Below are 23,018 nucleotides of genomic sequence, written 5' to 3' on the forward strand. Positions count from 1 at the left end.
GCCCATCTGTGCAGCTCTGCATAGGCAAGCAGGCTTGGTGCATGCAGCGGCTGATATAAGCACAGGAAACACATGTGATTCACCCAGTTCATTTGCAGATCTCAGTCTGACTTTTATTTATTTTTTAATCTTAGCCTGCAGTGAGATGTAAACATTCCCTTTTGTCCTCAGGTTGATAATAGCTGCCTTGCTCCACTTGGTTGTAGTAGATCATTATCAGGTCTTCACATTAGGTTTTTTTTCTCTGTTGTCAGCCTGGTGTGAGCAGTGCAACTTCACGTCTGGTGTGCAGTTATCCACCACATGTCTGCTGGAAGTTAATTACGCCTTGTAAGTGGAGGTCAGGGCTTCTCAAGAGGGGTTAGTGTTACTGCTGATGAATGGCTGTGGACAACTTCTTTACTTCTCACATGAATCCTGTGATCTCAAAGTGGAGAAAAAGGGCAGTTTAAACCAACTGAGAAAACATCATGAAAGCTCTAATATTACATGATTTGATTGGTTAATGCACGTGCAGCTATAACTTACATTAAAGAAGGAAAGAAAAGTGACTTCTATATCAAAATATGGAAAGTGAAAGTAAGCTATAAGTCGTCTGAGCAAAATTCTGCTGTGTTGGCTTTTGGTTTCACTGCAAACTGAGGCTATAAATATACATATTAAAAAACAAACGCCCATCTTGTCTGCTTTTATTCATACTAATTAGTCAGGTCATTTCAAAATGTGACTGCTAACCACTGACTGCATTACATAAACTGCAGTTTTAAGTGTTGCTGTACACACTGAGCATATTCAAACATATAAGAGAATAGGAACAAGGGGAGAATGAACTAGGGGAAAGTGAGGAAATAAGAAGTTATATGCCCAATTTAATTATATTTTCCTCAAATACTGGGCTATTAGATTGTAGTAACACTTTATTTGATATGGTAAACTCATAAGTACAAACTTTAGGTACTTATTTACTTGAGTCTTTTCTTTTCAAGTCACTTTCTACTTCTACTCCACCACAGTTCAAAGGGAAATATTGTACTTTCTACTTCACTACAATTATTTGCAGCTTTAGTTACTTTACAAATTAAGATTTTTGAATTAAAAATGTATGAAGTGCTCATAATATATGATGTTTTCTTTTAAATGCTCATTGATCTATTAGTGGATTGACAGAAAATTTTTCATAATCGTTTATGTTATTATTCATGCAAAAAACATGTTATGGATCCACGACTGAATTAAATCAATGTAATCATTTGAATTGATTTAATCTCTTTTTAATGATTTTGACTTGTAGACTTTTGTTTGGGAAAAGGTGGTGAAGGTGCCACTTTGACCTCTGGGAAGTAATGATGGCAGTATCTTCTGTACTTTTACCATCCAAACAATCAATCAGGTAATTAATGGAGAAAATAATCATCAGATTAACCTCATTATTAAAATAATAGTTGCAGTCCTGTAGAAAATAGTTTTAAAAAACAGCGTCACCTCATTCAACTACAACAGTCAAATCTTGCTTTTATATTAACGCACGACTAATAATAACCTAATGACATTATATATAATAGTATGTGTGTACTTTTAATACTTTACACTTTCCTGATTACACATACATACTTTTAATTGAGTAACATTTTCAAAGTTTTTAGTTGTAACACAGTATTTTAATAATTTAATAATACTATCTGAATACTTTAATTAAGTTTTTTTTGTCTTTTCAAAATAAAGCGTAAAACAAAACACTATATTTTATTACAATTATTATTATTACAAGTCTTATTACAAGAAGAGGCAGCATTTTGATATTAAAGCGCCACCTCCTGTCTGAAGAGCGACATTGTTCGCCGCGCGTTCACGCTGACGCGGGGCGCGCACGCTACGCACTGACGTCACGATTTACCCAAAACAAGGAAGAAGCTCATCCTCCCCTGCTTCCTCCCTCCCTCCCTCCCTCCATCTCTGTTAGCACCATGGACGTGTCAAGGTGTACTAAAATTCAGGTGTCCTTCAAACAGCAGGTATAACATGTGGAGAATGGCTTCAAGAGATATTTATGTAACATCTGACTATAAATAAAAGAGGTAAGATCAATAATAAATACGTGGTGTGAGAGCAGTGATCGCTGCTGCTGCTGCAGGGAGACGGTTAATATCTTCATCTCTAATGCTCATACTGTTTAGGTTTTATATCTCTGACTCAATATTGAGTGTAAAGAAATCATTTTTCAATTTTTTTAAATCTTCTATCGTGTCTGATGCTGTTTTTGTAACATTTGTATATTAGTATGTTATTATGGACATTTAGTGTGGAGTGCAGGATATTTTCAGACTATTTTATCAAACAATAATGACTCAAAATATTAAAATCATTGGTGTTATATTATATATGACTACGATTTAGATAATCCGATGTAATATTATTGACAACCTAATGTGTGTAAACACACAATATGAACACAACATACATTTATTTTTAAAATAAATTAAAAAAAAAAAAACAGAAGGTTATACATTTTAACACCTTTTTTTTTTCTAATAAAATATGTATTTTGATTTAATTTTACTACTGTAAAATTAAAGTAATTTACTATAATGTGAAATACTATTTATAAAAACTCAGTTTGGGCAACAAAGACTTAGAAAAATATTTGAAAATGCCAAAATAACTGTTATTACTTGTGCTAATCTGTTCAGGAAATTGCAGATACTTGGAAACAGTGCAGTATTTAGTCATAAATCAGGAAAACTACTAATGAAGAGTGTTTTAAGAGGTCTGCATCTGCAACAAGCATCAGTGTTGCTCAGTTTATGTGGTAGAAAGCAGACAGTTTTGGATATAATGTTATTAATTATGTGCAAATGATTAATTTTGGATTATACTTCCTTATATTTGAATTTTATTAGTCTAGATTTCATTATCATTTTGTAAATGTCTATTCGTATCTGTAAAAACAACCATTATAAAGCTGTAGGTTGCAGTCTGGGGGTCCTGAATGAAACACTAATGCATCGTGTGTTACTTGTGATGGAGGAGGTGGAGAAGAACAGACCCTGAACCTGAAGATGAGGCGTCTGTCACGAAAGAAAGCCCTGAGCTTGGTGAAGGAGCTCGACGCCTTCCCCAAAGTGTCAGAGAGCTACGTGGAGACCTCAGCCTCCGGAGGAACAGGTGGGGCCTTCGTCTGACGGTACAGATGTCAGTCTTTTGCCGATACACCTGGTGTGAAAGTTCAGTAACCACCCTGTCTCCCTGTCTGTCTCACCCACAGTGTCCCTGATAGCTTTTAGCGCCATGGCACTTCTGGCCATCCTTGAGTTCTTTGTTTATAGAGACACTTGGATGAAGTATGACTATGAAGTTGACAAGGATTTTTCCAGGTAAACTTACTCCCCCCCCCCAAAAAAATTGTTCTGTGACTTCCTTTTAACTTTTATTCACTTTCTTATATGCTTACATTTACAATTTGTGCCAGGAAATTACTCTTAAACACACGTTATTCCCTTCTTCTTTTATCATTCATAGTAAATTGAGAATAAACATTGACATAACAGTCGCCATGAAATGCCAGCGTGAGTATCCCCCTCCTTCTTTGTGATTCACATGCCTTAAATTACTTACTGTAAGTGCATTAAAGATGTAAATATGTGTCAGTTAATGCAGCGGTCACATGCATTTTATGTCTGTGATCGCAGATGTTGGAGCAGATATTCTGGACCTGGCTGAGACCATGATCACATCCAACGGCCTCCAGTACGAGCCTGTGAGTAAAGCAACATCTCCAAACCTCAGGTTGGGTTGGATTCTGCTTAAACTGTTTTTTTAAATTTATTTTTTGTGCAAAACACAGATTAAAATTGGTTTTCTTTTTTACTGATTTTCACAACTGCATCTCTCTCTCTTGTTTGTTCAGGCTATTTTTGAACTGACCCCACAACAGAGACTGTGGCAAAGGTAAGCTTTCATGAAATCACACAGGGAGATACTGTAACAAAGAAAAGGTGTCTAAAATTATCGTATCAAATTTGAAGGCTTCCGTATAATTAAGTACACTGGTGTATGTCTTAGATTTAGTTTAAAATGTCCATAATGTCTTGTTTTTATTGAATTTGTTTAATTTTACATTGTAATTATCATTTTAAAGACCTTAAAAAGTGTATTTAAGGTGATTTTGTGGCCAGGGGGAAGTTGAAACTATGTAGAAAAACTGGAATAAGTCATTACAGGTTTGGTACAACAACATTCCTCTTCCTCTCTGAGATTGTTTTTGAAGCGCTCAGGTGTTTGCAGCAGTCAGAGAAACTTGCAAAAGTACATTCCAGTTACAGTTTGGTGCCAACCTGTTTTTTTGCCCTCAGGACGTTGACTCTCATACAGAGCAGGCTGAGAGAGGAACACTCTCTTCAGGAAGTCCTTTACAAAACTCTTCTCAAAGGAGGACCCACTGCCCTGCCTCCGAGGTCAGTTTCATGCATGCAAACTAACAAGGTCTTCATTAATTTTAGCCTGTTAGAGATTCTGATAAACAATTAGGGAGTTAAATGATGTGCTCAATAACTGTGTGTGTGTAGGGAGGATGCCTCTATGGAGCCGCTCAATGCTTGCAGGATACATGGGCACGTCTATGTCAACAAGGTGGCAGGAAACCTGCACATCACTGTGGGAAAGTAAGAAACTATAGGTATTGTCAAGAGGTATTGACAGATATAATTAAAGATTGTTCAGCTCCATTTAAAGACTGCTGTAAATTCTTTATGATGAATCTAGCTGTAGAATTTGTGTAAGTACAAAAAACTATAAAGATGCCAGTTCTTTTGTGCTGCTTTTGTCTTTTTCAGGCCCATTCACCATCCTCAGGGTCATGCCCACATTGCGGCTTTCGTGAGCCATGACAGTGCGTAACTCTTTTTCTGATTATGCTTTGATTTGAAAAACGAGGAGACAGCAAAAAGAGCATTTTTCAGCTGACATTGCATATATCTTCCTGAGGACATTTCATTTACTGAATAAGAAAGCAGGTTTTTACACCAATAATACTATTAAATGTTGCATTTAAGATCATTATTAGTAATCTTTCAAACAGCACTATATACAGGCCGTTTCACTTAGAGCTTGTTCAGCGATTCCCCAAGGACTTGATTGAACCGGAGCTTCCTCTCATCTTTGCATTACAGCGTACAACTTCTCCCATCGAATAGACCATTTATCTTTTGGAGAGGAGATACCAGGCATTATCAATCCTCTGGACGGCACAGAGAAAATCACCTATAACAGTAAGTTACTGCTATTTTTCAAGAGATAGGAGAGGATAAAACACAAGATGGAGTGGTTTCCTACCACAGTTTTCTGCAGAATTAATGACGCGTTGGGAGTTTTAGTTGAATTGTGAGTTGACCCAAATTCTCCTTAGCTCACCTCATATGGTCACTGCTAAGAAGGTACTATAGGAAATAATACAGATAGCATGATGGTGGAGTTGATTAAGTTTCATTTTAAGTTGCTTCAGCTGTAGTTGACATGTTTTTCCTTCTTGAAATTGATGTAAGCACCTAAAATATTATGATTTTTCACATACTATTCCTGTGTTTTACTACAGATAACCAGATGTTCCAGTACTTCATCACAGTGGTTCCAACCAGACTGAACACATACAAGATATCTGCAGACACACACCAGTTTTCTGTGACTGAGCGGGTGAGTAAAGAAGGATTTAAATCTCAAGAATACCACACCATCTTTTACAAAGCTGTCTCGTAACAAAAATAAAAGAAACAAGAGGAGGGAGAGTTTAAGAGAAACCCGGGACAACACTGACCACCATTGCTGTCTGTTTCTAAGGAGCGGGTGATAAACCACGCAGCGGGCAGCCACGGTGTTTCCGGCATCTTTGTGAAGTACGACACCAGCTCTCTGATGGTGACGGTCAGTGAACAGCACATGCCAGCGTGGCAGTTCCTGGTGCGACTGTGCGGCATAATCGGGGGTATATTCTCCACAACAGGTATGTTTGGTTTGACCTGAAATCTTATTTTTTTTATTAGTTTTTTTAAACAGGGACAACACAGATAAACAATGTCACATCGGAAGAAGCTTTATGTATATGCTTTTTGACACCTAATTGTTAAATGTTGAATATTTTTTCTGAATTTAATCACTTAATTTTTGCACTCTTAAACTTTGTAGGGTTCAATATCTTCAGTAATTGAACTCTTAGAGCCATGAAATTTGGCATTTTTTAGGGTGAAAATAACAAAATTCCCAGGGGCAACAAACTTTGCTATCAAAATTTACTGAACATATTAAACAGAATTTATTTTTGGTGTCAAATAGCATATACATAAGGTATTCAAGTAGTAATGTAAACAAAAACCTCCATATGATTTGACACAGAATGACCCAAACATATGTTGATATAATGTATATGGGACGTTAAGCTGAAGTTGATTCGCAGCCCTGATTTCTGTGCTTTTAATTTCAAAGTAAAGCTAATAAATACACTGCTTTAAAGGATTTATTGGAAGTAATTCCATCTAGGTTTGACTTAAAATGTAAAATATAATTTGTGTTTGAATTCATGGATTTATCACTGTGTGCTGCTCTCTCTTTAAAGGCATGCTTCATGGGCTCGTTGGCTTCTTTTTTGATGTCATCTGCTGTCGCTTCAAACTTGGAGTCTATCGGCCCAGAGAGGTGAGTCTTACCTTATTCTAAACACAGGTTTCTAATGTGTCTTTTTTCTCTGTCTGTATTAAAAATCACTGGAGACTTCACTGGGAAATATATCTAATAAACTCCTTGTGCTAAATCTGTTCTAGGGTGCACAGCTACACAACCAGATGAACAATCTAAACAATCACCAGACGGCTGACAATGTCCCTCAGGAATAGCTGTTTTTCAGTGACCAGGCTTTTGGCCATTGTTAAAGTGCTGAGTCTGCCTTTTGCATTGTTTAATGGTGAGGAGATGACAAATTGTATGAGTTACAGAAGGAGAGAAGGCGTAATCGTCAGAGGATTTCCTGTTATTTAATATTGTTCAGTTTGTTTTTTTAATTGTCAACATTCCCATATGTCTTGAATTGTTTTTCTACTGAAAAGGGATTAAGCTGTCTGTCTGACAGTCCTGTTAACTTGAAAATAGTGAAGTTCACATCAAATCATTGCACTTTAGGAAAATGTGTGCCCTGTGACTGCAGTCATACATGTGTTTTTAAACATTATTTCCTTGTGATGGAGTTTGTTTCTTTAGAAACGTAAGCTTTCTGTTACATTTGTTGTAATAGCACAAATCCATTAAAGATAAAATATCCATAAATTAATACCAGTGCAGTTATTTCATAGCATTAATGTGTGGAAAATGTTTAAATCTTCAGTAAAGTCCCAAGAATGGATGGTTTAAAAATACTTGGATTGCTGAAATGTGAACCACTTCATTGGATGCGGTTAGAAAAATGTAAATTATCATCTTTTGGCCTTTAGTGTAAATCCATATTTTAAGACTTAAAAATTCCAGAGTTTAAGGGTGGACTATTTCTAATAACTAGTATTTTAGGTGCAGCAAGTGAGCGTATTGAAAAATTAACAAGCTTATAAAGACTGTGAATAGCCTGAGATTTAAAGAAAATTAGCTAATTTGAAGCCTGGAGACACCTCGAGAGAATAAAAGGACTAACAAAAGGATAATAAAAGGATAACTTAAATTAGAGCTCTTCTACAGTTAAAAAATATCCCTAAAACCCATGTAACTGCACAAAAGCTTAAAAGGTACTCCAGTGATTTAGTGTACTCGTATTGGGGGACAGATTAAATATGACTTTTAGTCTCTAGTATAGGAATCAAGCTCCAAAAACCCTGGATCCTACATTTCCCATAATGCAGCTAGATAGCATCTTTTGTTAGTGCCTATGGTAAATACCTGTGACTTTCAAACTACATGCACTCACTTTATAATGCGGACACTTTCTGCTATTAATTGGTAGCCTTTGAATCCAAGCTGCAATAACTGGGGCATTTTGCTCACACTTTGGAAAGTAGAAGAAGAAACAAAAAATAAACAAAATGGCCATGACAAGTAAACTGACCTTGATGTGTAAAATCAGAATACATCTTCTATTTGCACGTCATTGGAAAAAAGTTTAATGGACTGCGGCACACTTGCACTTTTTCTCTTCAACTTTATTTTAATTTTGCCAAAGCAGACTTGAATGAAGTGTTGTCAGAGCAGGTAATGAAGATGGTCAAACATTTTGAAAATGACAGCAGAAAGTATAAGATGAAGTCATTGGTCACGTGTTGCTGTTTGTTTGTTATATACAGTAACACAAGTTCCACCCTGGGGTTTCCTGAACCAACAGTGCTCCGCGTTTAATTTGCAAATTTGGTCAGAACAGACACAGAAGAGCAAAACTCCAGAACAACACCAGTATAAAAACCCTGTGGCTCTGTAAGAACAAATTCTGACGAAACCACTTCATCATACAGACCTCGTACAACTGCAGACATTTCGGTTCACTCTGAAATCAATCCCATGACTACACCACAGACAGGGGCAGGGCTTTGCATAAACATTTATTTAGTTTTGTCCCTTTTCTCCCATAAAGGCTCATATCTGTTATGTATTTGTATTGAGTCAAGCCTTGCAACACATACAATACTGTACACAGTTTTCTTGTTTGTTTAGTAAAAATCAGACTTGCCTGTCACACTTAACACTTTTGGTAGACTCTGTGGGAAGCTCTGTGGTGGAATCCTGTGAAGACACCCACCAAGCATAAATCAACAGTCAAATACAATTTTTGGTAATCTATAAGAATAATATGTAGTTCAACTATTTACAGATCTTCCAAACTGGAGTCAAGGATGTAATACCGGGAGGGCCTCAAGTCTTTCGTCTATAACCTTGCACTTTTGTGATTTAGGTCCAGTAATACTAATTTAAAGATCAGTTTGTCTTGCTTAAAAATAGTAGTCCATCTCTCCATCAGGTAAGGTATGGTGACCCTCAGGGCTCCGTACTTGGTCCACTACTTTTCACAATATTCTTCAGTTCCGAGGAATCCTTTGCAGCTGTAGCGTGAAGTTTTGCTCTTATGCAGATGACACTCAACTCTATATTAAAATTAAGTGTAGTGATTGCACTGTGCTCTGTGCAGTTTACTGGCTGTCAAAAGCGGTTTCAAAAAGATGTTTTTTTTCTTATACAGAAATTAAGCTGAAATGCTCTTTTTCCTGGTTTAATTGGAAAAATCCCAGCTTTCAATTCAATACAATGCAATGAGCACTCAAATCAACCAATTGTAGCCTCCCTGCATTGGCTTCCTTATTCACACCAGGAACGGTTTTTATTGTCTCCCCTAACATATAAATATATGATCTTTGTCAGCCATAACAAACATCATGACTTCTTCAGTATCCAGAGGCCTGCCTCAAGGACTAAAATAAATCTTTCATCCAGATGGTTAGAGTCTTACCTCCTAGGTTTTTTTTTTTTTTTTTTTTTTTTAAACACATCTGCGGGTAATTATTTTACAAAGAAACGGATGGTTACCACAGTGTCTCAAATGTAACGCTTATACATGAGGCACAAACTGGGACTAGGTCTCCTCCATCTTTACTTGGTCCTCCAACCTCACATACCAACAATCTTGGACATGGAAGTATGTGAATCATTGATATTGGACATATTCAACTGGACCCATTCCTTGGACTTTTTGATTTTGGATTTACTATATTAACATTTGACCTTTAAGAATCCCCTTGTTGTATTTGGTCCCAAGAAAACTTGGGCTTGGTTGGTAACAGTTGGGAGACATTGTACAGTATGTGATACTGGACAATACAAAGAAACTTGACTCTGATGTACTCTCATTTATATATAATACACTGCCAAGGTCTACCATCAGACTAGCTTTTGACGCAAGTATAAAGATGTAAAAGTAGTAAACTTAGTTTCAGTACAAACTGCTGTACAAACAGGCAAAAAGTGGATGAGCATTCAAACAAACAAGGTTTATGTTCAAAGACATACTGACATTATCATATGTGATAGTAAATAAGTGACAAACTCAACAGCAGGGAAGATGGCAGATCTGTATGTTTTGGGATACTGTTGTCTTGTGTGGTCAGAATTTAGCTTTAATACTAGTCTCAAAAATCTTCGAGACAAATAACCACCGCTTAGTGTTTGGATGTAATCTTAAAAAGGCAGTAGATACACGTAATGCAAGACATACAGATATCTGAATCACCTGCATATTAAAGGAGGAATAGGATATCCCCACAGTAAAAAACAGAGAACCAAAATAATCTTATAGAAATCGTCCTCCACTGAAGCACTGCCATATTTCAAGTATGAAAAAAAATTATCACAAGGCAAGGCAATGTACCTAGATTTAAGAGGATGGGAACAATGATGTGGAGAAGAAAATGGAAGTCACAAAAGGCTTATTGTTGCATATATAATTGGCCACTTTGAGAAGAAAAAGGTAGGTACAAAATGAATGACGACACTTTTGGACGGGATCTGGTGACTGAACAGTGCAGGTACTGATGATTTCCAAACTAAACAAAAAATTCATGGCTAGTAGACCTCTTTTTTTTCCCTTCTGAGTGCTTCACTCAACTGCAGCCCCCACCTGTAGAGAGCCCCTTGCTAATCCACACTCAAAGGAGGATTTAAAGTGTCCTTTGTGGATGGCCAGAGTCTCAGATGTTACGTCCTGCTGACAGCTAAGGATGAGTGCTGCCGTCTCTGGCTTGAGGTGGTGAGAAAGATTCAGTTGGTTATGGTGCTGGATGCTCGGAAGTAGGAGAGGAACTTGAAACAGAGGCTGACCACAAAGTACCAGATGTTTCTGGCCATCTGCGAGCGGGCGATAAACACCCTCCAGATGAAAACGACCAACAGGGTGTTGAAGGTGTAGCGGATGTTCCTCAGTCTGGGAAAGAGGAAAAGGAGAAGAAAGAGTTTTTATAAACACAGACATAATGATAAAAACATTAAACATTCTAGTGTATTAGCATTTTTTCCAGAAAATGTAGTTGTGTTATGAATCCTGAATACACCTTTATCTTATCATATGGGTAAGTTTGATAATAATTTAGGGCAATGCTATAATTTATCATATTTTTATTTTATATGCAGTGTCACCACCACCAGCAGATGGTAGCTTTGTGATCAAGAAAAAAAAAAAAAAAACTTATTTCCCTAGTGTTTTATTCTATTACAAGTTAAAATGCAAATGTTGACTTTTATGCAAACTGTTTAGCCTCTTAAGTAAATAGACTTACTTCCTCAGATGCTGCCTGGCAGCAGGAATGTCAGACATGTCTTCATTCAGGACGTACTTCTTGGTGCCAATGCAGTAATTCTCGATGTACTCAGGCCAGTTCAGCTGGCGCACATCAAAGTTGAATGTCTGCAAGATAGAAGAGATTGTTAGGAGAGTGTTGAGACAAAACACAAGGCTGTTGAATGTTAATTGAAAAAATGAATATGAAATTCCACTCTCACTCACTAGATGGAGCAATAGACTCCCTAACACTATTAAGTATGCCTCAAGTGAGCAGAGGGAATATTTCCTAAACTGCAAGTTCTCTTAGTAAAATGCGCTTAAAAGTACTTAATGTGGAGAAAGCTGCTTAACAGAATGTTATATTACTAGATTTACTATTGTACTATTACTGAAGCTACAAGCAGTGAACACACAGCTGCATCAGTGTGTACTTTGTATACGACTGGGTAGTTTAATCTATAGCAATTAATCATATTTTACACGGATCATGTGGTTTTTATGAAAAACCTTAATCTGCAAGGGACTGGTAACTATAGCAGTCATGTAAATGTAGTAGAAAATAGAATATATACAATATTTCCATCTGAAATGAAGTTAAATACAAGTATAAAGTGGCTCAAAATGGTACAAAAATAAAGTAACTGTACTTGGTAATAATCTACCACTGTAGTCCTTTGAGTTTGTTGTAATTTACACAGAGCTTCAGGTGGATTAGAAGAGATTTATAACGACCATTCAGATGAGACTTATGAGCAAATATGCTTGTTCAGACTGTCTTACGTGATGGGTCAATAGTTAAAATATTTGGCCCCAAACTGCCAGCATGTACAGTTACCTTCCTGTCCTCTGGGGTTAGCTGGCTCATCAGCATGTTCATGTTCTCAGAGTTCCACTCCCAGTCCTGACTGCTGAAATACTCCAGCAGGCTGATGGCCTTGTGCAGACGGTTGAAGATACGCATCATCCTAAAGCGAGGGGGGGTCAGAGGTTACCACACACTTGAACTTCTTTAATTTTCAAGTACAAGACAGATAAGTGAGAGTCTTACTGCGGCTTTTGTCCAGAGAGTCGCAGGAAGAGGTCGTAGATGAGGGCAGGGAACTTGTGGCTGACCAGGATCCAGTACTGGTTGATCAGGTAGTTGGAGGTGATGTTGGCGTTGGGTCTGCGGAAAGCCTGCTCCAGTGGGTTTCTCTTGAAGGACGACATCACATGATGCTCTGCAAAAGGTGTATGGGTAAAGGGGGTTAATTAGATAACAAAACACAGCATTCATCTCTGAGATAATGGCTCATAATAAGTGCTAAATGCTAGCCTTGCTTTAGCCCCAGAGGTGGTGGACGTTTCTACCGGCTGTTTCTGTGCACAGCTAACTAAAACTTCAAATAGGGCCGAGTCTCCCCCTCGTTTGTTTCATCTCTTATGCTGTTTTTGTCGCATTACATCTGTTATGCATGGTATGCGACGGTCCTGAAGCTGAAAAGCAATGATGCAAAAAACAATTCCCCTCAAATTCATTACAACTAAAGTTACAAGCCTGAAAGTAAGAGATATAATGTACAGATACCTGAACTTAGTAGAGTAGTGAAGTATTTGTACTTCCCACCTGTCCAGCCCCAGTTTGTGCCTCATATGTATGTATGTATGTATGTATGTATGTATGTATGTATGTATGTATGTATGTATGTATGTATGTATGTATGTATGTATGTATGTATGTATGTATGTATGTATGTATAACTATTAAAATAACTAAATTAAACCATTGTACATTTGTTTCACAGGAGAAAAAAAAAAGAGTTTCAACTTGGTTTATTGTGCAGTGTATAGAATATTTTTTTTACCCAGGTTAGAAGAGTCTTGAGGACTTTGGAAACAACTTAAGAACAGCAGTAAGTGTTAAACCTTCTAGATTTTGTAAAGCTCACTCATACATAGCTTAAATGCAATGATAACATATGAGAGGCATAAACCTGGGTTAGCCTTGCTCTAAAAAAAAAAGATTCTTTAAAGCAATTTCAAACATCCAAGATTATTAACATCCCCTGACCAGGAACAATGAACTGGGTAAACACACAGATTCTAGTTTCTATACAAGGATCATGACTTCCAGGAACCCAATCCTGGTCTTAAATCAGAACACGCTCAGCTTTGGTTCTCGGGGGGGGGTAAATATCAGGCAGAAAAGAGGAGCCATACAATGACTTCTCCCACTGGCCAGCACAGCCAGCCCCTCCTCCTCCTCTCCAGCAGCAGCCATCGACAGACACAGAGCACAGCCATGTGACCACAGACATTACATCACACACACAGCACGCAAACTAGGCCTTGCACCGTTTGTTTCCATGGCAACAGATATGTGGTGGTTGCAGGGGCCGAGATGACCAGATCCGAGGTGACAGCCAGCTGTGGCCCGGCCCCCTTGCAGCCTGGTTGTGAGTATTGCTGCTAACCTTGAGCTGCCCTTTGAGGTCTAGTACTACTCTGTACTAGAGACAAGGTCCTCCCTCCTCTTTTAGTTGTATTTTTAAATTCTTCATATTTTCCATCATCAACTATTGTTTTTTGGTCTCTTATAAAACCCAGTGATATAGATTAGCTTCATTCCTAATTGTCATTCGGGCCAGTAAGATTAGAATACATGGTTCCCCTTTCATAACAGCGAGTTGCAGTGATGAGACCTAATCCTGCAACGAGCCATCTGGTAGCAATTTCCTCAGTGAAGGGAGCATGTTTGCTAATCTGAGAGGAAACGAGAGAGAGAGAGAGAGAGAGAGAGAGAGAGAGAGAGAGAGAGAGAGAGAGACTCTTGTCATCCCGCCAGCCTGACATCCACAGCCCTCTAATCCCACTGTATCTGATGACCGCTGGGATGGAAACAATGAGCGTTTTCACTCTTCATGTGCAGTATCATCGCCGCTACTGTGCCCTCAAAATAAGAAGTTATCAAAAACCATACAGGCTCTGAGCACAGATTCATATCAAATGCACTCTAAATACGTCATAAATCTGCATAAAAAAGGCCAAAATCCCCTTTTTTTTTTTTTTTTTTATTGTTTTAAGAACAGGGCTCAGTGTTCATCAACAATCTTTGTACTTCTTATAAATTGGTTTAAATTTAAAAATAATTGTAAGTGATAAAGTAACATTTCCTCTCATTTGCAATGTCCCCATCAGTGCCTTGACAACATGTGTCTGCATGGATAGCTCTGAGAGTCTGTACTTGCACACAGTGGTGCTTTGAGCTAAACGCTAACACGCCAACCACGACAATGTTAACATCCTGATATTTGCTCAACCGACTTATTTTAGCATGTTAGTGTACTAACGTTTGGCAAGGTTTGCTGACGAGAACCTTCAAAACTAAAGTACTGGTCAGTTAAATTTGGACCCGATTACAGCGCTTTACTGTACTATGTTTCACGGCGATCTATTAGATTTGTTGTTGAAATGTTTCACTTAAAAACTACAGTCAGCCTCATGAGAAAGGTTCATGGATCACAAGAGTCAGTAGGATTAATCCTCCTGGTACCATCTTGGTTAATCCATCCAATAATTGTTGAGATACCTTAAAGCAGTAACTTTCCTTTTTTGGTGATTCTGGCGCCCCCTGTGGTCATAATTGGTAGAGTTTCAAGCACTTCCTTTCATTGATTACAGGAGGAATACGACCCAGTGGCTTGACTTAAGAATAACTAGATATATTTGGCCATCAAAACAAGTTTTCACGTTTTCACAGCAGCAATTTAAACATTAAACAATAGGGTAAACAATGACACTAATTAAGGTTCTGTTCCATTCAGGACAAACAGAGTCATTGTGCATGTTGGCTCACTGGAAAGGCTCTGCTACACTTAAATGGGATGAAACCTTAATTAGAATCATCATCATTGTAAAACACCTGTGTTTCCCCTATATTTCATGTCAAAATGGCTGCAGTGAAAAGGGTCTATTGAGCCCATCATTTTAAATTGAAAACCTGTTTTGTCCTAGCTAATATATCCAGAACTTTAGTATAATAAAAAAAAAAGGAAAATGTCTCCAGTATCCTCACTAATCCCCTCCACATCAATCTAAATCCATCTTCTGTCTCTCTCCAGCAGGTGGCAGACACTCTCCACAAGAGCCCCTGACCACAAACAACACGACTTAACTACATCACAGGGACGTTATGTCACAACACAGGAGTATTGATTTGTGATGATGAACGTGAAGCGGGACAACAATATTGTGGGATGCCAGCAGGCGCAGACAAAAACAGCTCTATAAATATCCGCCTGCAGTGACAGGTTTCTATTACCTTTAAGCAAGACAACAAACAATGTACCTACCAATCTCTCCCCAGTGGAACGGGTTGATGCCTCCGGTCGTGCAGTTGTACACCACAGCTGATTTAGGTCTGCAGAGTGAGGGAGAAGAAGGTCATAATCATGCTGATAAAAATACGTACTAGTCTACATTTCCTGGTAACACTGCACTGTACGAGACTGTTTAAGCTATGAAGCTACGGTGCTATGATCACAAACCTATTTTAAAAAAAACAGGTATATTTTACTACACAACACATGCAGGCCTTTAAAAAAAAAAGACTTCTGACAAGACACTGGATATACATATAGGCTGAGAAACTAAATTAACCTCTTAAATTTAACATATTTTCCAATGCGGGAGTCAATACTTAACTTATATTTTTCTGTTTTTCTGTTTTCCTTCTGAAAATAAGTACAGGTTGTCAGGTACATAAACACTGGTATAATCACATAACAGTTGGCAATGTTGATGCATTACTACATTTGTGAGATATGATCTACCCCACCCCCCCTTATGAAATATGTTTGGATGTAATTTAGGTCTCAAACCCAAAGCTTTCAGGTTTATTGGATCTGTTATCTTACATAATGTGGGAGTGGTCAGCTCAGATTTTCCGGCACATTCTCTCCAGCATGAAAAGTCTGACCCTCGGCAAACTGAGTAAGACGTTTCTAAGGAAAACTTCTGTCATGACTGAGGAACTTTTTCCCCTGCCTGAATGACTCGTAGCATCTTTTACTGCCATAATAGGTTCTCTTTCCCAAAGTCCAATAAACAAAAGATGTGTTTTACCCCCACATTGCTTTTATCTGTAAATAAATAAATAAAATAAAAAAATCAGACAGCACAAATAGCTAGTATTTTTGTATGACTTTTCACTCACTTTCTTTTATCAGTTCAGACTTTTAAATAATAAGGACAGATGTTAAGCTTTAATGGACTTCCAATTGCATGCATGTTAGAGGATGGTGGTGCCATATTTATGTCCTTAAAACAGGGTCAAGACATTTTCTATTCTTCTACCAAGAAAACTAATATTTTGATCTATTTATCTGTGGTTGTTTTACTCTGGTCTGAAGCCCCACAGTATTATAAATCAACTTCATGCATCTCTCTTATTATCATCAGTTTTAAGTCTATTAAGATGGCAGCATATACAGTATACACACACACCACAGTCAACACAAATGTATCTACATTTATTGTGCAGATACATTTCCATGACTTTGTTAAAATAGAATTGTCTGTTTTAGTCTTGATAGACAATTGTCAAATTAAGGTTTATCTATATAAACATGTTTATGCAATACAAATCTACACATATATAGTTATCATTAGCTTAAGTTTCTACGTCTTTGAGATAGACATGTGAGTGTTTTGTCTGAAAAACAAAATAATTATTTTAAAAAAGGATAGGTTCACAATTTTTCAAGTTTGTCTTAAAACAATAGTCAGATGCCCACATGAAGACCAACAGGTTTGGTTAGCTGTACTCATTTGTCCGGTTCATACAGACCATTAAAAGATCTCTTTATAATGAGTTTCCAGTGTAAGTGACAAAATACAGACCTTTATGAAATTAATGAGGTTGAACAGTCTGACCTGAACCACTCAAATGGGTCTTCCAAATTCAGTCTTTTTACAACAGAACCCTCTACTGTAGCTCAACAAGGAAACACTAACAGAAACACAAACAGGGAATTTTGTAGGGCTGCACAATTAATCAAGATATTATCAAAATGGCAATATGGCCATGTGCAATACTCAGATGGAAAAATAATCCTTATCTGTCAAAATAATCGTAATATGATATTTTACACCATATGGTGCAGCCCTAGAATTACGTTTTAAAAAGAACCCCTGCCATAATGTATAGTTTTCAATAAAAAAATCAAATAAAATTGTGAACATATCCTTTAAGCTGACCCAGGTTTACAGTTTCGAGAACAAACGCCTCGGTCTGGCACTGACCTGTGTACAGCTGTGTACCAGCCAGCAGCAAGGGTGAGGTTGATAACCATGTCTACTGGGATCAAATCAGCCACTGCATCGTTGTTGGCCCTCATGGTGCGCAAGATCCCCTTTCCAGCCTGAACGCGGAAAAACACTTAGGTCTTAGGACTCCGAACCTTTTCTGAGCACTTAAAAAGCTTTGAGATGGTGGAAGAGGGACATTTACTCACTGCTATAAAGACTCCACTTGGTCCGTTGAAGTTGTCGATCCAACCCTGAGGCGTAAGAAAGAGAGAGCATCCTTAGAGACGTGACAGCTTTCATAAGACAGATACGACATTTAGTTATTAGATCCAAACAACACGTGTGTGCTGAATCATCTCTTCAGGGTTACGTTGCTTCCTGTGGTGGGAGAACAGAGGAGGCCGGGTAGCAGTGATTGTCGACTTCAATTAGAGCCCATTAAAAATAGATGAAACCACTGGTTATAGACTGCTGCAGTTCCCAACGTGTGGTACTGAAGACCCATTATGCGGTCTTTTCCTGACTCTAATAATAAGCTCTGGTGCCAGAGGTGTTTCTTAGCACCACAATCCTGTTGGTGGCTTCATGCCAGGCTTAGGTGGCAGATAGAGTTTTAAATTTTGCATTATATACATGTAAGGAATATATGGAGTCACAAAATGCCAAAACTAGATACACATTGTGGTTGTAAACACACCACACATAAAGACAAACATATAAAAACAGGCAGTCCCATCCTCCCCACCCCCCTTGCCTCACAGCGCCTACTGGCACGAGCTGCCAAGGCGATTGCTTGGCCAAGCGTGAGCGAGGCCCTTTGAAGAGTCGCTGCCAGGCCGAGCTTACAACTGAAGGCTGAGCGCAGAGCCAGAAACTGCCGTCAGAGTCCCTGCGCGCACACACGAGGCCTACATATCCTGCCGTCAGATAAACAAGGACTTCCCTGTGTTTTTCCTGGTACTTTATCTATGCAGCATCATTTCTCAAATCTCTCCGCGTACCTTTGATTATTTAACAGGAAGGTTCGAGCTCAGGAATCTATGGGGAGTAGCTCTCGACTAACTGCATACAACAGTAAAAAGGCTCGATATTATTTGACCTTAAGACAGAATCAACTATCAAGATTAAAAAAAACATCTTCCAGGAGGACTGGAAGTATGGTTGCCACATACAATTATTGATTTATCTATTGTTTTTCAGAATAACTGATTCATGTCATATTTGACAACTTCCCAGAGGCAGAAAGCGACTATGTTCAGTTGAGAAACACACTAGATGCTTGTTTTTCAGTCTGCCAGTTAACTCTTTATCAATTACAGGTTTGTTCACATATAATTAGAGTGGAAAAATTACAGACTGGGCCTTTAACTGGTGATACCAGACACAAATTACTCTTAACTGAAGATCATGAAAATGCTACTTTATATAAAAGACTAAATGTGATATAGTGGTTGGTTTTATTTCGTTACTTATTGCAGTCAGTGCACAGTGTAGATGTCAGGATGTCTGCAGCATCTTGACTGAAAGCAGCTTAAATCATGGAAATATTTCAGAGTTTGAGTCTTCTGTTGAACTTAGTGCAGCCTTTACATGAACTTCTCTGCACTCTTCAACTTCCCACCCTCAATGTGACATTCAGTCTGTCAGTGCATCTCCGCTCTCGGTGTCCCATTTCTTCACCACCCTAAAAAAAAACTCTTCCATCCTAAGCAGCTGTTTGACGACTTGGTTGAATGGCTCAGGTCTTCAGCCAACATATTAACCAATTTGCTTTAATCCCTGCAACACTTAAGATGAAACCCACAGGGGAGCGGCACTGACCTGTGCAGGATTACATCGATCAATATCTGATTTCCATTCGTTTTACCGTCACAGGTGGACGCATAATGAGCACAGGATCAAGAAAAAGTACAATTCAAAGATTTGATTAACATTTACCGCAGCCAGCAGTAACAACACACAACAGCAGGCGGTATAATATGTAAAAGTAGTTTAACTCTGAGAGAAAAGTGGACTCACAGGGAACGGCTCCTGCCAGCTGGCTCCCACTATGGAGGGTCTGATGATGGCGATGTTGAGCTTGTCCTGCTCCTGTTGCACCACGAACTCAGCAAGGGCTTTGGTGTAGGTGTATGTGTTGGGCCGGTCGCCGATGAGCCGCGGCGTAATGTCGCGCACAATGCCATCGTCCATCCACCTGAAGACAGAAATGAAGGGCTTAGTCAGAGAAACACAGCGTGGATGACACTGTGGTAATTATTATTCTTGTATTCCATGTTGATCTTTGACACATTTGTGTATTATCATCATCGACTAGTAAAGTGTGCCTGAATACTTGGGTGTGTATCCCAAGAGAAAGAGAATACAGTCACGGTTTGGGAATTTGTTTTGAAAAACTAAGTATACCCAGAGCTTCCTGTTAAGAGAGTTACTCTAAGGGACATTATGAAAGAACAGCCTCTGTTTCCAGTTAAGATGCATATACTTTCTGGAGATTTTATTTTGAGAAAATAGGTGCATCCCTTGCATCCTGTTAACAAGCCAACGGGGGCTTTATTTTGAAAAGCAAGGGTCATCCTGAGCTTCCTGTTAAGATGCAGTTACTCTATGGGGCTTTTATTTTAACACTGAACAACTATTGCACAAGGGGTATAATACCGTATGCAAATTCTATACCAAGTGGATCAGCATTGACGGAAATAGCAAGATACTAGCTACTGTTTTTGTTCTGCCTATTGATTTATTCCAATAAATGGCAATATAAATGATAAATAAATGTTAATGTTACAAAAAAATGACTCACTTTTAAGACATGAGTTGTAAAGCAGTAAAAAGCTCTTTTCAAAAGCGCTGATAAACTTCCTCTCCCTATATCACCACAATTTTAATTAAACTGTCACTAGTGGTATTCAACACACAGCAGGACATCTTGCTTCCTGTGTGCTACATGTAAAAGCAATATTTTATATTCTGTAGCCCATTCATGCACCATTATTCTCTGAATTTCAGGACTGGGTTGGGACTGATAACGAGACTGAACTGCTATTCAATTTGTCTTCAGTTTTTTTCTATTAATTCTGTTTGAGTCACTGAACAAATAAAAAGATGTGAGCTGTAGTTGAGTGATTTGGAACCAGGCTAGAACTGGAGGTCTGACTGATGCAAATGTGTCATTCAGTCCTGAAGTATCAAAGGTTGTAATCGAAAGCCTGCTCTGATTCTTCTTTTGGTCTTGTTTTGGTGTTCTGTTAGACATTTCCTGACCTTAGGAGGTAGAATTCTTTTATAGCAAACATTAATTACTGATGTGAACTGTTTATATTACATGTTTATATTCCTGAAAAGAACAAAATACTGTTTTAGTATCTGTACTGAAACAAATAATTTCCCACTACTTTATACTCCTATTTCACCACATTAGAGAGGGGAATATTGTAGTTTTTGCTCTACTACGATACTTTTGAGATGAATATTTCTGGTAACAAGTATTGTGTGTGTATCCAAATGCTGATACATCTTATTCCTCTGACATGTCACCTGACATGTTCCTTTATTACCACGAACACAAAGTTGTAGTTTATTTGTCTCCAATACTCACTAGATCACCACATGTGGATTAATCCGCTGCTAAAAAATAGTCCCCAACAAAACCAAAACTGGGGACACAACTTGGCTTTTCAGGTGTGGCAGACAACATGTCTTACAAACTATTAGTATATTAGAATATATAATATATCATAATTATATTATTGTGTTTGATTTGAGTTCAGTTTTTATAGTTTTAATTATATCGTAAGGAATATTATGAACAATTTCACATCTTTGGGGCACAAAAACCAGCCCTTCGTCCACTTACTCAAGAGATTCGATGAGTTTCTTGGGCTCGACGGGTGGTGGGTAGATGACCTCGTCGATGTGTTTGCGGTTGCAGTTTGCATAGGCGGTGGAGATGTGAATGAAGGCCTCGAGGTGGTGCATCTGCTTGGCCAGGCTGACGAGCTGCTGTGTGGCGATCACGTTCAGCTGCAGGGCGTGTCTGCCAGAGAGGAGAGAGACATACAGTCAAAATAGTGTTTGGATGTGTGTGTGTGTGGGAGTGAACGGTTTGTATGAGTGTGTGCTTGAGATTAAATGTGTGTGTAGGGAAAAGGCTTTGAGGGTGTATTTGCCAGGCTGCTAATATTTCTGTTTGAGCATTTGCATGCGAGAACGTTTATGTTTGCCGACTCCTGAGTGTTCCATTCAAATGAGAATTTGCAGACTACTAGGAAACATGATTATAAGCCGGAGCAGAACGACACGACAGGATGGTGAGACATGAAACCAAATGGGGGGGAGGGGGAGAGGACAAGACAGAACGAGAGAGGGGGGGAATAGAAAAAAGAGCAAACATCTGCTATCCTCATAAATGTGTTAGTCTCATCATTATTTTCACTGAGCACCGTTTTCCGCTCATACCACCACTCATCCAGCCATGAGCACTTCAGCAAACACTTGTGTGGCTCCACATGCCAGTAGAGCTGCACAATTAAACGTTATGAAATCCAGATTTCAATTAATACCGCCATACAGTCGTATTTCTACATCTTGATGTTCCTCCTTTTTCTTCCTCCACCCTCCTTAAGGAGATAGAGAGGATGTTGTATGTTCGAATTGTAAAGCTGTTTGAGGGGGATTTGTGATTTTGACCAATTTAAGTAACTAACTGTCTTTACAATTCTGCCGTATTTGCATTAGTAGGGAGATGCATCAAACCAAGCGTTCCTAATTTCTCTGTAAATTACAATCAAATAAAAAGACTGCAGTACACCACGCGATGAAGTGTGCATAGGCAGAGCGGGGAGAAGACGGATCGTGCAGCTCTAACCTCCTGCAAAGCCACAAACCAACACATCCAAGTTTCTGTCCAGCACTTGGTAAGCCTCTGCATTCAGCAGTGCATCTGTGTCAGCTCTGGAGCAGAAGTCAGTTTCGCCCGAAGCGGCAGTGAGAAAAACCGAGGGTCAGTTTGAACAGATACAGCGAGATAAGAACGCCTCTCTGGTTCTGTGTGGGTGGCGCTTGCAAGGTGTGTGTCAGGAACAGTGATGGACAGTGTGTGTGTCGTGAATCGGATGTGGTTAGGTGGTGCCAGCTTGTTAGTGGCAGCACACATAGATATGAGCAACAGTTGCGTGGAGGAGGGAGTGTGGTGTTGGTGGTTATTAGAGGACGAGCTCAGTGTGTGGGCACGCCGTCTTCCCACCGCCTTCTGGGACCATATGCAGGGCATCGTGCCAGCAGGACGGTCAGGAAACGATGGAAAGCACCACTGTGCCCCTTCCTGCATCTGACTCATTACCCATCTGTTTCTGCTCTTATCATTGGATGTTAAAACTAGAGAACTGCATAGCTCTGATCTGATCTACAAGGTACCACCTCAAAAGGATCGTTTCATTACAACTTT

The 23,018-nt window shown here is 38.7% G+C and overlaps 2 protein-coding genes across 8 annotated transcripts in view; one reads left to right on the forward strand and one right to left on the reverse strand.

Annotated features, from left to right (window-relative positions):
• Nucleotides 1–1,922: 1,922 nt before the first annotated feature.
• On the forward strand, nt 1,923–7,309 carry LOC127358817 (endoplasmic reticulum-Golgi intermediate compartment protein 2-like). Of its 4 annotated transcripts, none has more exons than XM_051392264.1 (14): nt 1,923–2,075; nt 2,960–3,162; nt 3,263–3,371; nt 3,517–3,563; nt 3,687–3,754; nt 3,905–3,945; nt 4,350–4,451; nt 4,563–4,658; nt 4,830–4,885; nt 5,166–5,264; nt 5,588–5,685; nt 5,830–5,992; nt 6,602–6,681; nt 6,807–7,309. In XM_051392264.1, the coding sequence occupies exons 2-14, from the start codon at nt 3,057–3,059 to the stop codon at nt 6,876–6,878; spliced, it is 1,137 nt and encodes a 378-aa protein (XP_051248224.1). In that variant the 5' UTR covers nt 1,923–2,075; nt 2,960–3,056; the 3' UTR covers nt 6,879–7,309. The 4 variants fall into 4 exon arrangements, with proteins under 4 accessions (XP_051248224.1, XP_051248225.1, XP_051248222.1 ...); XM_051392265.1 differs by having other exon boundaries at nt 3,028–3,162; XM_051392262.1 differs by having other exon boundaries at nt 1,924–2,075; nt 3,025–3,162.
• An 835-nt stretch (nt 7,310–8,144) lies between these two features.
• si:dkey-97m3.1 (fatty acyl-CoA reductase 1) overlaps nt 8,145–23,018 on the reverse strand; it is a 52,406-nt gene continuing 37,532 nt past the window's right edge. For 3 of the 4 annotated variants that reach the window (XM_051392255.1, XM_051392257.1, XM_051392258.1), the window contains exons 4-13: nt 21,429–21,608; nt 19,592–19,769; nt 17,779–17,823; nt 17,567–17,685; nt 15,967–15,996; nt 15,616–15,683; nt 12,333–12,504; nt 12,120–12,249; nt 11,280–11,407; nt 8,145–10,927 (exon numbers count right to left, since the gene is read on the reverse strand). In XM_051392255.1, coding sequence (XP_051248215.1) covers nt 10,765–10,927; nt 11,280–11,407; nt 12,120–12,249; nt 12,333–12,504; nt 15,616–15,683; nt 15,967–15,996; nt 17,567–17,685; nt 17,779–17,823; nt 19,592–19,769; nt 21,429–21,608 — 1,213 coding nt within the window. In that variant the 3' untranslated portion in view covers nt 8,145–10,764. The remainder of the gene's footprint in view (nt 10,928–11,279; nt 11,408–12,119; nt 12,250–12,332; nt 12,505–15,615; nt 15,684–15,966; nt 15,997–17,566; nt 17,686–17,778; nt 17,824–19,591; nt 19,770–21,428; nt 21,609–23,018) is intronic. The other variant, XM_051392256.1, reaches the window with a different exon arrangement.

This window comes from Dicentrarchus labrax, unplaced genomic scaffold (assembly GCF_905237075.1).
Source record: "Dicentrarchus labrax unplaced genomic scaffold, dlabrax2021, whole genome shotgun sequence".
Classification (NCBI taxonomy): Eukaryota; Metazoa; Chordata; class Actinopteri; family Moronidae; genus Dicentrarchus; species Dicentrarchus labrax.

What these genes read in the sequence shown, in the direction of transcription:
- LOC127358817 (XM_051392264.1), top strand. Translation starts at nt 3,057, where the DNA reads ATGAGGCGTCTGTCACGAAAGAAAGCCCTGAGCTTGGTGAAGGAGCTC. An exon ending in CTCAGCCTCCGGAGGAACAG is followed by an intron (nt 3,163 to 3,262) that starts GTGGGGCCTTCG and finishes TCTCACCCACAG; the next exon opens with TGTCCCTGATAGCTTTTAGC. An exon ending in CTGCACATCACTGTGGGAAA is followed by an intron (nt 4,659 to 4,829) that starts GTAAGAAACTAT and finishes TGTCTTTTTCAG; the next exon opens with GCCCATTCACCATCCTCAGG.